The sequence below is a fragment of the Vitis riparia genome, chromosome 10 (genome assembly GCF_004353265.1).
Source record: "Vitis riparia cultivar Riparia Gloire de Montpellier isolate 1030 chromosome 10, EGFV_Vit.rip_1.0, whole genome shotgun sequence".
NCBI lineage: Eukaryota > Viridiplantae > Streptophyta > Magnoliopsida > Vitales > Vitaceae > Vitis > Vitis riparia.
In genome coordinates, this window is record NC_048440.1 from 18,408,227 (window position 1) to 18,422,157 (window position 13,931).

General features: G+C 42.1%; 3 protein-coding genes across 3 annotated transcripts; 2 read left to right on the top strand and 1 right to left on the bottom strand.

The window, feature by feature from the left end:
• The first annotated feature begins 2,373 nt into the window (after positions 1 to 2,373).
• Positions 2,374 to 3,767, top strand: LOC117924292 (influenza virus NS1A-binding protein homolog A-like). The gene has a single exon (XM_034842891.1). The coding sequence runs from the start codon at positions 2,511 to 2,513 to the stop codon at positions 3,612 to 3,614; it is 1,104 nt and encodes a 367-aa protein (XP_034698782.1). The 5' UTR covers positions 2,374 to 2,510; the 3' UTR covers positions 3,615 to 3,767.
• Positions 3,768 to 5,928: 2,161 nt separating this feature from the next.
• On the top strand, positions 5,929 to 10,345 carry LOC117923288. The gene is made up of 2 exons (XM_034841514.1): positions 5,929 to 6,555; positions 9,689 to 10,345. The coding sequence occupies exons 1-2, from the start codon at positions 6,280 to 6,282 to the stop codon at positions 9,878 to 9,880; spliced, it is 468 nt and encodes a 155-aa protein (XP_034697405.1). The 5' UTR covers positions 5,929 to 6,279; the 3' UTR covers positions 9,881 to 10,345.
• Positions 10,346 to 12,156: 1,811 nt separating this feature from the next.
• LOC117923287 (serine/arginine repetitive matrix protein 1-like) lies at positions 12,157 to 13,930 on the bottom strand. Its single transcript, XM_034841513.1, has one exon. It carries the CDS (start codon positions 13,281 to 13,283, stop codon positions 12,423 to 12,425), a length of 861 nt encoding a protein of 286 aa, XP_034697404.1. The 5' UTR covers positions 13,284 to 13,930; the 3' UTR covers positions 12,157 to 12,422.
• Position 13,931: the final 1 nt, after the last annotated feature.

Below are 13,931 nucleotides of genomic sequence, written 5' to 3' on the forward strand. Positions count from 1 at the left end.
ACTTGTTTTCTACTGGGTCTTTTTGAGTCACAGAATTAAAATGAATATTTTAATAAATTTACTTCAATTTCCAAAATTCAGATTCTTGGAGATGAAGGGTGATAAATGAATATGAGGTAGTGCGGGGGGATGTATATTGAAGATGATGGAGATGAGGCCCTGTTGATACCCTCAATCGGCCATTGATCCATCAAATCAAATTAACCTTTTTGCTCGTAACTGCTTTGTACCCAACAAAAGGCGATATTGGAAAATGTGGGCTTCTTCTCTTCCTTCTTTTTGTCTTCACCTTCAAAGCCATCTTGCTTCTCCATATTCTCATTTAAGTTCCCTTGTCTCATCCTGCAGCATCCTTCCCCCTCCTTCCTCTTGCCATCCAATGCTCTTCACCTTCATCACTGGTGATGGTGGTGGGTCCTCCGTCGGATGACCTGTCATTCTAGCCAATAAGGCAAACTTCTTTCCTAGACCTTGGCTTCCCCACTCTCTACACCACTGCTATGGATGTGGGTGTTGATGGGGTTTTCTCCTTACCCATGGATGTGGAAGGGTCTGGTTCGCCACTTGGCATTTTCTTCAAATAGGGTCCATCTTTTTCTGAATCCTATCATCATGATCAATGATTTTGTTAGGTGATCACATGTCTCGATCAATGATTGCCAAATTTGAAAAGCATTTGGCAAAGCCAAATTCTTCTTGCCACAATGAACATTCACTCATTACTTCCCTCCCCCCACTCCCCATCTCTCTCAAATATAGCTGGATTTTGGGATTTTCCCATGCAAGTCTCATCCCTTTCATCGCTTTCTTGATGGTGCTCGTTCATGAGCCTTTTCCAAAATGTTCTGCAGCACACCCAAAGTCCTCTGTGGGTGTTTGAAAATTCTTTCGGAAATCTGTAGTCTTGCCATCTCTTGTCAATTCTCTCTGTTTTATGGTGGGTACGTTTAATTACTGATCCAAATATTACCAATCTCTTGTCAATTTAGTTAAATGCTTACATAGCCACCAAGTCTGGGATTTTCAGTGGAACCAAGCAAATATATCATGGTAAGTCACTGTTGTTCAAGTATAACCATACAAGCCCCACTGGATAGCTATAAATCTACATTTTCAAACTATCAATTAATTTAGCACACTTTTTTTTATTATAAGCAGCAAATAAAACGTTTTTATTTATTTATTTATTTTTTATTTTTTTTGTTATAGTTTAATAAAAGCTTTTGAGTATGTGGGTAATCTTACAAAAAGAAAATAATGAAAATAAATCTTCTCATAAAAGATTTTTCTCTTTTAAGTACAAATTAGAAGCTATATCATAACCAATGAAACTTTAAAACTACTATTCTTTTCATCATTATAACGGCTTTGATTTTAGTCTAACTTCTAATTGAAGTCAAAAGCCAAAAAAGATTCCATACCAGACCTTTATCATGTTGAGAAAACATTGATTTCAAATGATGTGTTGTACTTGCACTTCCATGTATTGACAGCCCCATTAAAGATGTTGGATGGATTGTTCATGGTGTTAATTTCAGGCTTGAGTTGTTGGGCTTTTGATGATTCGTGATAGCCCAACCACAGTGTGCCCACATAAAGTGTGTATGTGGGCAGTCCATTTACTTCAAAGAAACTACCCAAACAGTTTGCTTGGTTTTCATCGCATATAAACAAGTCTGAAAGGTTCAAAAGTGGCTTCCTTTTCTTATTACATTTTTTTTCCCAATTTTGTAAGTTCCACAAGTTCACAAAAGGAGCAACCCAGTTAAAAAATTATGCCCTTTACTTTCTGAAAAAAGGAGGGTCAGTTCTTGATAAGCAAACCCAATGTCTAGAGCCCAACTTTATTGTATTGGCTCAAGGAAAGCAAGTGTTTGATATGAGATTCCAGATGTCATATCTATATACATATATATTGAGGATGTAGCTTCCTATTCTTTTCAGGTACCTTTTTCAGTTTCTTATCCTGTTTTTCTGTCACGCGGTTTTAGTAGGAATTGTTATTCTATAGTGAGGATGGGCACACTGAGGATTAAAGGCATGCCTTTATAGTGCTGGTGCCCCCTTTCTTCGAACATGTTCTTTAACCCAATAAAGAAATCAAAGGTTGAACAATCAACATGGCATATGATCTTTTCTTCTAGAATTAACAACACTTTCACATTGAGACCTCACAAGAGTTGGTTTGGCAGCTTCTCTCGTTTGATTCACCTGAGCTTTTCCTTGGATTTAACATAATTTTATGCTACAAGAAAGGACAATGTGAGAGACAATGACCCACCAAAATAAACCCAAAGAATTAATCAATGGCGACAACAAAATTCATGGAAATCCACTCCAATTGCTTTGATGCCGCCACACCCACCACCAATCCTAATCCCTGTTCGATGCTCACAATCCACCCTCCCATTGGTTTCTCCGCCTGCTTCTCCTATATCATCTACTCCTCTGCTATCTTCATTTCTCCCATTTGACAAATCATACATAGGAGTCTGTTGCAGTAATCCACCATGACCATCTCCCCCCCCACCACTCCAATGGGTTCCCTCCCCTCCCCACAGCGGACCACCACCCCACCGCCATCCCCGGAAAACACCTCCTCCAGGTATCGGGTCATGGCCTCGTTTTGCCTGAGAGAGCCAGCACCAAATGCGAATGTGTCCAATTGGATAGAGTGTTACAATCCATGTGACAACACTTGGACTTACGTTAACCCAGTTCCTGGACTCGCTGACAACCAAGTCTTGAAAGGCTTCGCCATGGTTTCTCTAGGCGACTCCATTTTCATAATTGGCGGCCGCCTCTGCCGCAAGGACAGGGCACGGGGTGAGGAGTTTATCGAGGTGGACGTGGAGGTTCTTTCAACAGTTTTGCGTTACAATGTGACTACTACCCAATGGTCAAAATGCACACCACTCGGCACCCCACGGTATGACTTTGCATGCACGGTTTGTGAAAATAAAATCTACGTGGCAGGGGGCAAATCCACCCTGGAAAGCGCACGTGGGATATCCTTAGCTGAGGTGTTCGACCCCGCCCTCAATGTGTGGACACCTCTCCCTAACATGAGCACCCTAAGGTACAAATGTGTAGGCGTGACATGGCAAGCGAAGATCCTAGTGGTTGGAGGATTTGCTGACAGGTTGGACTCGGACCGAACCGTGCCCTGCGCGTTGGAGCGCAGTTCAGCTGAGTTGTTCGACCCGAGCAGTGGAAGATGGGACCTGATGGTAGGGATGTGGCAGCTGGACGTACCACCTAATCAAATTGTAGTGGTGGATGGAAATTTGTTTAGCTCGGGGGATTGCCTCAAGGCTTGGAAAGGTCACATTGAGGCATATGATATGAACCTCAACATATGGAACATAGTGGATGGGTCACAGCTGCAAACCCTCTGCTCCCCACTTTACCTCACAGTGGCACCACTTGGAACCCTTCTATATTTCTTGGCAGGCTATAGAAGAGGAGCCGGGGGCTCATCCAACTTCATATCCATGGTCCATGTCTTCGACACTTTGGCTGACGAAGATGCCTGGAGGGACTTGGAGCCTATTCAAGAGGTTGGCGACAAAGAGCTTTGCAGCCATGGTTGTGTTGTTCAACTTTCTAAGTAACTTATATATAACATACATGCGTCTACCTATACCTTTTTCCATATATCATACAGTACTTTATGTCTATCTTCCTCAAGTCATCGCATTACTTGTGCTATAGAACAAGGTCAGATATACTGAGTTCAATGAGTTCAATTTCTCATGTAATCACAATCTATGCCAATTTTTTTTTTTTTTATAATGTTAAAAAATGTATTTGCCCAATCTAGTTTAAAATGAAAGCATTATTGCAAATTAACATTAATGGCAAGTCACACAAAGTATGGTGGTGGGCATGGGTTGCAGTGCACATGACTGATCTTGGGGGTTTGCCAAGCCCACAATAAATAAAAAAAGAAAAAGAAAAAAAAACAAGTGTTGATCTAAAATTAGTAAGGGGTGAGTGACCCAAATGATGATTAGATGTTGTTGGGTCGGTCTCAAAAAGGTCCAAAACTGCCCTTTGTCATGGTCCATGGACATCCACAATGTGGGCCCTGGCCCACAGGTGCAACCCCACTGGGCTCCACCCACCGTCTTGAGGTGGTTGGGTGCATCAAGTGTTAACCATACAGGCCCGCAGAAAAGAAATAGCCCAAGAAGAAGCCCTCTTCCAGCAGCATCAAAAGAAGAGAAAGGGGGGTCAACAAAAACTCTCAGAAAAGGGGGAAAAAAAGGTGGGGGGAGGGGGTCCATCACGTGAGCCACGCACGAGGCAGCTGACACCGTCAAAACTCAGAATTATTTCTACAGTCCAACACGCAATCGCACGTGCAGTGATGGAGCCAGAAGGGGGTGAAGGTGATGTTTGACCCGTGGGACATTGACTGGATCGGAAGGCAGAGCGGAAATAGGAGATAGGGAGAGATCGAGGCCGTCCAAAGGGGTGGTCTGGGGAGAAACAACGTGGGGATGGGAGGTGGTCGGGGGGAGACAAGAGGGTGGGGTTTGAAAGTCTTTAAGGGTTTGGGGTTAATGGGTTTCACACTCGGATGAGGACGCCTCCAGCTAAAGCCACGTGGCTAGAGCATGCTGATAGAGACACGTGGAATAGGAGGACAGGTGGGGACCATGGGAATCCAGGGGGCTTGGGAGACATGGAGCATCCCTCCGACATTTTGCATGTGACTATGTAACCTCTGTTTAATTAAAATGGCCCTCCTTTCCTCTTTGGCCTTCCCTTCACTTGTCACCCATTTAATTTCAATATAAATAATTTCCAAATATCCTTTATTTTATTTTTTATTTTAAGATTATCTTTCAGTTTTAGATATGGTACATGAATTCTACTTTCAGGCACGAATATCCACAATTAGGTATTGTGGTTCACACTTACAAATTCATAATCTTGATGACATGGCATGAACTGCCAGGTAAGACGATACGTGAGCAGCACACATGGAGGTGGGGGGTGGGAGCAAGCATGAGACAAGACCTTTTCTCGAGAAAAAAATGAGACGTACTTTTCTTTCTCAGTTTCCCATGAAACCCTTTGTGGTATAGGCTCTGTAGCCTCTCTAGGTCTCCAATTTCTTGACTTGGACTGTAGCACCAATACTTCACCCACACGTTTCCGCATAATCTCAGGATTGCCACTTATCCTGAGACCATCAGATAGGTTTCAGAACTGGGTTCCCTACCTCGATGAGGAGTACTGTCAGAGTGGCATTTTTTGTGTAAATATTGGTCCCAAGCTAGGGTATTTGTCAGGCAGTGAGTACATGCGTGGACAAGATATTGGGCCGGGCCCAGTCAGTTATATCTCTGATTTTGAAAAGGTAATTTATGGAGCTGGCGGGGCCCAAGCCACAGATTAAATTTGCTTAACAATAAAATTGAATCGATTACTTATGGAGCTGGACGTTGGCGCACTTGTTGTGCTTGATGGTGAGCCTTAATTCGATCCCCAACTACAAGTTGGCTGCCCTTTTTTAAATTTCCAAGATTGAGTAATTGGGTCAAGGGATCCATAAATGATGTCTACAAGGAATTGTTTTAAATTTGAGGTGGAGTTGTAGAAAGTGGGCCAAGTTAGATCCAGGAAAAATCTAGTTGTTTCAAAAAAAATAAAAATTTAGCCATGGAAGATGTCAACTCTCTAACTAACAAATGTATTTTTTTTTTATTGCATTATTATTATTATTATTTTAGGGTTTGGGGGAAGGGTAGAAGAAGAGAGAGACAAGGGATAACTGCTAAGACAGGCTGAGGCCCAAATGGAGGCCCAACTTGTTGTGATGCTTAAATAAATAAACTGAGAGGTCCATTTCAACTGCCAAAATCAGGTGCCATTTTGTATAATATCCCAAAAAAAAAAAGAAAAAAAAGAAGAGAAAAATAAAAAGAAAGCAAAGCAGAGGAGAAGTAGAAGAAGAATCAACCACCTATCCAAATTCCAAAGCGCTCTCTTCTCTCTCTCCTTTTTCCAACCTCAGCCTCCTCTCTGTAAAGCTACTCCCACATGCTCCTCTCACTCTCTTTTGGGAGGCTAAGTCACAGGTTTAAGTCCCAATACTGTTGCCTCTGATAAGGTCTAAAGCCCTACCATCACTCCATCCATATGTCTATTTGTCTACTTTCAACGCTTTCTTTGTATACAACTGCAGTGTCATGAAGAACAACTGGGCTACGTTGTTCCAGAGCTTCTACTTCTGGAGTGTGCTTTAATACGTGAAAAGAAAGAGAAATGGGAGAACAGAGTGGTTGGAGTTGGCCACCAACTGGGGCTCCGGCGAACGTGCAGAGAGAGGAGCACTGGAGGCATTTTGACAACTCTGTCAATGCGGTGTCATTTGGGTTCGTTGCCACTGCCATTCTCATCTCCATGTTCCTTGTCATGGCTATCTTTGAGAGGTTTCTCAGACCCACGCCACCTTCTCTATCGCCGGCCACCGGCAGGGACCGCGGGGATGTCGAGTCCCAGATGGGGTTCAATGGGAAGCTTGGTCACCCATCACCTAAAGTAAGTATAACCCATGTGTTTGCTTTTATTACATGCTTCTTTTTAACTTGTGGGTCACATCCTAAATTGCTAATTAGTGAGAAAATGCACAATTTTCTGTTTGGTTCTCGCCTCTCGGGAGCGGAAAGGAAGGAAAATGCCTGCAAGTGCCTCTGTTTTTCTAGTGTTTTTAACTTTTCCCTTTTCAAGTCTTCTCTTTTTCCTTTCTCTCAAGCTTTCTGTTGACCGAATGATTTTCATTTTGACAGAAAATTAATTGCTTTCTTTTCTCTTTTGTGTTTGTTTTGACGGTTTTGGGTGGTTATTTTGTTTTCTGTAGATAGTGATGATTACTTGTCTGACATAAAGTTTTTCACTTGCAAGTAGTTTTCTTTGTGGTAATTTTATGAATTTCAGAGATTTCCCAGTCCTATATTTGGCTTGTTTATACCACCTCTTTATTTAATAAACGATGTTTTGCAAAGGATTTATAGCATTTATGGAGGTTGCTGTAGATATTTCCTTTTTTCATGGTGATTTCAAGGCTTTTTTTTTTTTTTCTCCTCTTTTCATTTTCCCTTCCCCTCAAAATATATAGCCTTCTCAGTTTCATGGGGCTTGTGATTTTTCCTTTAACCACCATATCATCTCTGGAAAACCCAAAAGAGGTTTTTGATCACATTATATAGACCATTTTAATCTGCTAGACCCTGGCCTTCCAAATTCTTGGAATGGCCATACCCCCAGCCATGTCTATCATATTTGTCTGTGTTCTGTAATAAAAATGTTTCATCCCTTGCTGGTGCCTAATAGATAACTAGCTCAACATTTGGCTAATCATTTGAACTGATTTAATGGGCATTGAACTTCAGAAAATTGAGTTCCATTCTAGAATGGGCAAACTTCAATCCAGAGTGACCTAAGTTGATAGAATGATAGATTTTGTGTAGACCATGGCATTAGTAGATTTTCTGTTTGGTAAGGATTCAATTGCTTTTTACCCAATCTTATTTTCCAATCAACTTCTTCAAATGTCCACAAAAACTAGGATATATCTCTGGCAACATCATTGTCCTTTTGAATTTTCTTCTCATCCAAATTTATAATTTTCCATCAAAATTTTCTATGTTAATATTCTGTGCTGTCTTGTAATTATGATTGCTGGGCAATGGCCCGGCTAAGTAGTTGTCTGCTGAATGATTGGTCCCAACCAAACAGTCTGGGGACTATTTGTACTTCTTGGTGTCTAGCCCCATTTCTGTACATGGTGGGCATTAGGCCCCATCAGTGCCAACCTTTATGATGCTCCGCATGGCCATCACCGAGGGTCAGGGACAGGTAGTCAACCTTTCTTTGTGGGCGAGTCTTTGTTTATTGTCTTTTTGCTTGGAGTTTTAAATGTGTATCAAACTAGCTTCTATAAACTTATTTACCTACTAAATTATGAATTAGCATGTGTGTGCTTTGTCTAGTAGTAGGAGATGATCAAAGTTAATTTGTTTTAAAGTATACCCTGCGGGTGCATCGCTTTAATTGATACCTACCTTCTCTGGAACATGTAAGGCCCACCATCAAATGTAACCTTATTGTTCAATTGGAAGGAAACCTTTGGGGTTTGTCCTCTACTTAATGTTGCTTTTAGCTACAGAAAAAAGGAATAATCAAGGATTTTTGAGAATTCAAGTGGCCTTCAGTAGATGATATTATGATCCCATTGCTGTGGTAAATTTGAATGACAAAATGGGTATAAGTGATCAAATCTCCAAGATGGGGCCCTCCATTTGTGCGGTCTAAATCACTTCGTATGTTACACTTGTGTATCAATTGTGCTCGAGGACCCACATTTACTGTACTGGATTCAGACACTTGAGGCTTATGGTTTATTAACATTTTTAGGATCCAAGGAGGAAGTTTATAATTGTGGTCTTTTCAAGGCTCACCCTCACTGATGGTCACCAAGCACACAAACAAAGTATCTGAGTTAGTCCAATATGTAAAGACAAGTGACAAGAGCACCATGTACGATTTTGTTACTTGATGTGTTGTTGTCATTCATGGTGAATGTGATCTGAGATCATCAAAAAAATGAAGCCTAGACCCGATGTTATGAATTTGTTCTCAGATCTAGGTCTAGAACTTGAAACTTCAAATGTAATTCCTAAAAAAGAGAAAAAAAAAATCCCATGTGAGACTTATTGTTAAGTAGAAGATCCCTTTGCTTTATGGGAAAAAGAAATTATATGTTCTCCAGCTACACTATTTCTATATTATATCATCTAAATAAAGTGCCGACACGTCTCAGCCTCCACCATTTATATTCTGACCATTATATGAGAAAGAAGATGTTAAATATGTATGTAGGTTCTTGGGATAATTTATTCATTATGTGCTGAAGAAAACGAAAAACAAAAAATGATTAATAATAGGAAGAGACATGTAGGAAAACTGCAAAGAAACACCACCATGTGATTGGATTTGATGGATTTGTTTATTTTTTTCTGCTGTTGTTCACTTTCCTTTTTTCACTTGCCAGATGATTCCTTATCATTCAGTGATGTCCAAATGACAGAAAAGAAAAACTTGGGTATTTGTTAAGGTAACTGATGTGGTTGGTGAAGAACCTGCTCAATGACTTACTAGGGTAGTTTTGAGCCTTTGTGGTTATTATCTGCAGCTTCTAATGGTTTATCTTGTATGTACCTACATACTTGATACTTTTAAACCTAGTGACCTAACAAACAAACAAGTTTGGTTCTTGCCCTTTTTCATAATGCTGATGTTCTTATGGGATGTCATTTGTTTTGTTTCGATGAAGGTTTCAGTTCTAATTGTTATGTTTGTGGCTGGTATTGATGATTGTTCCTTGCCAATGCACCTGCATGCATGACACTGCTGATCAACTGACAAACAAACTAGCAGTTTAGTTTTTGCACATTTTCACGATGTTAGCATTATGTGATTTCTTATATTATGGCTTATGGCCCTTTGATAGGAGCAGCTGATAGAAAGACACTTGGCATATCCCCATAACTAGATTACTCTGGCTTTTCCTTTTCATTTCTGAACATCCTTCTTCTGGGCATGACATAGCTTCTTTAGATGCAATTTCCTATCATTCAAATCAATTGACTTTTCTCTCTTCAAAAATCTGCAGATGACTGTGTATGCAAGGGGAGTTTCAGTGTTGATGCCTGGAGAAGATATCCCGACATTCATTGCACATCCAGCTCCTGTGCCTTGTCCACCAGATCGCATCCCATGGCCTCTCAAAGAACATAATTCAACTGCCAATCCCTCCTCAAACTCCAACAATATTGCAGACACGACGAACCAAGCTTCAACATGATAACACTGAATACCAGAAACATCTGCTTTTCACATCATCATTCTCTGCTGATGAGATAAAGTTCTACTCTACTTGGTTGAAGGTGCACGAGCAAATATGTAAAGTTTGAACTTGAGGTCAAACCTGCCTGGAAGCTTCATGTTCTCTGTGTAAATAGGATTTAGTTGCTTACAGTGGGTTGGCTGGTTTAGTATATCCTTCCTAATCAGATCTGAAGCATCTGTAGGCACAGGCCTATTTTACATGTCCATGTTTTTCCATATTTTTCAGATTTTCCAAATGTAATTTGATTGGATTGCATATCAAATGGGTGAGTCTCCATGTACCAAAGGAGGGAAAAAAAAGGGGGGAAAGTAAGAGGCTACTATTACGTATTAAAAGGGCAGGCTGAGGGAGTATTTTTCAGTTTTCACAAGTATGTGCAAAGTATCCATTTGTGATATTTGAGAATCCATTCTTCTTTAATATCTGATGATCCGCTTTTCCAAGCACAAAAGTGTGCCCATTCACTTCCCCTACCTCAAAGTCTGCCCATTGTTGTGGTGCTTGGTAATTAAACCATTCTCCTGTACCAAGCATGAGAGTGCTCATTTGTTGTGCTTGAGACCCCATGATTCTTCATTTTCCTATCACAAACAGCAATTTAGATAATATTTTTGTTTCGCACCAGCCAAGGCCCATTGCCAGATCCTACGGCAGTTCAGTACTATGTTTACAATGTTACACCTCCTAAGCTAAAGGAGGCAGCCCCATTTAATAAACCGATGTGGGCAGGCACGTTGTTCCACCGTATTGAGGCAGACCTGAAGTTGGTTTTCGATGCGTCCCATCTTTACTCCCTCGTGTGGCACCCAACTTATCGATCCAGGCTGAGCTACACCATTATTACCGTCAACAAACTAACTAGAAACATTACATCCTAACAACTCGGCAGGCCTGAAAAGGGAGGAAGACAACGTTCTATTGCAAGGAACCCAAAGGGCAAAATTGGGGACTTCTTTATATGGGAAAATGGGGTTCCACCGCCCATAGCGTCACTCATAAAAATACAACTCATAAGCGCGCCTAGAGGCCTGAATGGCTGAATCGAACCGCCCAAAAGCCCAATTTTAAAATAGCAGATACTGAAGGAAAGTTCAGAGTGGTGGACAGGCTAAAATGTCACCATCCGAATCCCATTGAGTCACAAAAAAACAAAAATCAAATATAGCAGGCTTGAATTTTGAACTTGGGAAACTTCCAACATTCCTTTTCTTTCATTGATTTTCACACACGATTGGGTTGGAAAAGATTTGGTTTTGTCTGGTTGATAGACAAAGACGAAGACGGAAAAGAGTCCAAAAAGGCCCAATACTGCCTTTTCAATTCAATTCATAGAGTGTCCCCCACTCCCACCAAGTTCAGTTTTAAAAGAAGGATGGACTACTAAATACTAATCCATTCCGTTGTCTTCATGCCCCAACGGCTCTCCCACGACTGGGATTCCCGCTAAGATGCCCCAAACTTCAACCCATCATTTAATGTAGATTTGTCTTAAATAACCCTTTTTCGTCAGCATATTTTTGTTTTTAAACTCACTCATTTGAATCATATCACAACCTACTTATTTTTGCCTTCTGTTTTTGTTCTTCTCTCTTGAGCTAGTTTTTCTGGGAAAGACCTCAAATATAGTAGCTTGTTCATGCTTCCCCTTTCAGACTTGCCTCTTGTGCTTCAAAATAGTTTTTCCAAGGACCCTCGTTGATTTGGTGGGTTGTGAGGATATGTGTAGTTTGATGGGACCATAAGCTTACACAGTGGTACCACAATTTGTTGGCATTTCTCTCATTCAAAACTAGGAGTCTTGTCTTTAAGCTCCAACCATGACTAACCAAACACAGCACCAGAAACACCCAAAAAATTTAAATTTACATTTTACAGTCCAAGAGGTTCAAGTATGAGTGGAGTGTTGTGGGCTAGTCACTAGTGGACCAATGCCCATGCATCAGGATGGAGGACCACAGCACTTGACAATCAAGACACTCAACCACTCTGTGCTCATCTACCAAAACACATTAATTCCTCTTTCGCTTGCTAAAAAACAAAGTGAGGAGCCACCCAATCGAACACTTATTACAATTATAATTTTTTTTATATTTTGTTTTTCAGTTTCTAGTAGTACATTTACTTAATGACCAAAAATAAAGGGTTGGTTTGTGCCTTGTGGTACGTTGAAACCCATAGTGTGAATGCAATGTTGGTGATTGCGTATAAAGATAGGCGGTGCAGGAACAGAGTGAAAAAAATTAGGTCAATTACTGGCACTACGTAACCAGGTACCCAAAACTGTGACACAGAGCAATCATGGCAAGTTTCAGTGAGAGAGTGACAAAGCTTCCAATCCCGATATTGACCTTTGACTTCTATCTACATGACTACAACAAAACAAAAGTGGATGAAGAAAGAAGCGGGGTCTACTAGCCGGCGATCCTAATTCCGGCACTCTCCCTATCCAAGACCATTCACTGGAGGGACCACAATTTGATTCCCTCCCGGGAGATTCCTACAGAAAGATGAAACATTCTAACGACACCAGGGGATTTTCCAGTGACTCGTTCGTCGCCGGCGGCGGCGGCCACTTCCCTTCCTTCTCCGTCTGCTCTACATTTCTGCTACTTCCGGGCGCCCCCGCCGCCGCCGGAACACGGCAAGGGGATTGCCCTGTCTTCCTTGCTGATGGGCTCCGTCCGATGCCGGATCTAGAAGCTCCATTATCGGAACGCGTAGCAGGGGACCTGGACCTCCGTGCGCCATTCTCGCTAGAGTCCCGCCGGCGCCTATCGATTTGCCTCACCGTAGGCTGACTCCCGTCTCTGGCGGAAACTGACCTCACTTTGCCAGGCGACGGTTCGGACCTCCTGGCCGGTGACTTTCCCACCCCCCACTCTCTCTTCCCTCCTAAATCCCCAGAAGGAGGGCGATGGTTGCTCAGGAACCTGGCCGGAGACCTCAACACCCTCTGCCGCACCTCACACTCGTCCCGGCTCCGCTCATCGTCGTCTCTCCTCTCGGTAATGGTGGTCGTGGAAACACTCTCGCTCATGCTACAAATCTCAGAAATTTCAGAAATCTCTTCTACAGTACTAACTGGAACTTTCTCTTGGATCTTCTCCTCTTCTTCAACCTTCTTCAACGCCAGTTTGGGAGAGGGAGGGGTAGTATTCTCTTCTTCTACTTCGGTAGGAGGGGGTTTGGGTGCGGGAGTTTCGGAGAGCACTTCCTTGACAGCCTCCTCCTCCATCAAAGGAGGCGGAGTAGCTTTGCCCTCACATCCTCTGCTATAATCCGAAGGCCAATGCTGATGCTGCTGTTTCTGTTTCTGTTGCTGTTTTAGAGGGGTGGAGGTGCTAACACAACAACCCATCTGAAATTAATAGCAGTAGCTACTAATGATGGAGGTTTAGGGTTTTTGTCACTGGCATTGCGCCTGATTTGGGAGGCGACGTGATTTTCCGGCTGAGATCAGAACAGAAGAAGCAGGTGGGAGTATTAATAGGAGCTGGTGATGAAGACCATGGGAGTCATGGGAGGGAGGGTAGTTGATAATTGGCGAATGGATTTTGGGGGGCCACTGTAAATGTATTTAATGTAGAAAAGCTCCACGAATTCTATTTCCTTTTCACTGGGGAGTTGGGAGGGGGGGCCTGTGCCTTGGTTTCTCGTGATCCGTGCCGCATCACTCTCCCTGAATTTTCAACAAGTGGCGCATGTTCTGTTTTTTTATTTTTTTTCTTCTCTCTACTTTTTTCCACCGCCGATACATGTGATGTCCCCAGAATGGGCGTCCCACCGGGTCACCATTCCTAAACATTGAAGATGGACAAGTGGGTGGGCCCATGGACTAATGAGTGATCCGACGGAGACCATGTCTTGAATATACTAAACCGATAAAAGATCACAACCGTCCAATCAGACATTCTCAGGTCAATTCATGATGTGGAAGATATGGGGGCCCTCACAGCTATTGTTCTTCATCAAATCCCCCTCTTCTTCGAGAACCCAGACTGAGCAA

Excerpts from the sequence above, each read along its gene's own strand:
- LOC117924292 (XM_034842891.1), top strand. The coding sequence starts at position 2,511 with ATGACCATCTCCCCCCCCACCACTCCAATGGGTTCCCTCCCCTCCCCA.
- LOC117923288 (XM_034841514.1), top strand. The coding sequence starts at position 6,280 with ATGGGAGAACAGAGTGGTTGGAGTTGGCCACCAACTGGGGCTCCGGCG. Across the intron at positions 6,556-9,688 it reads TTGGTCACCCATCACCTAAA|ATGACTGTGTATGCAAGGGG; the intron begins GTAAGTATAACC and ends AAAAATCTGCAG.
- LOC117923287 (XM_034841513.1), bottom strand. The coding sequence starts at position 13,283 with ATGGGTTGTTGTGTTAGCACCTCCACCCCTCTAAAACAGCAACAGAAA.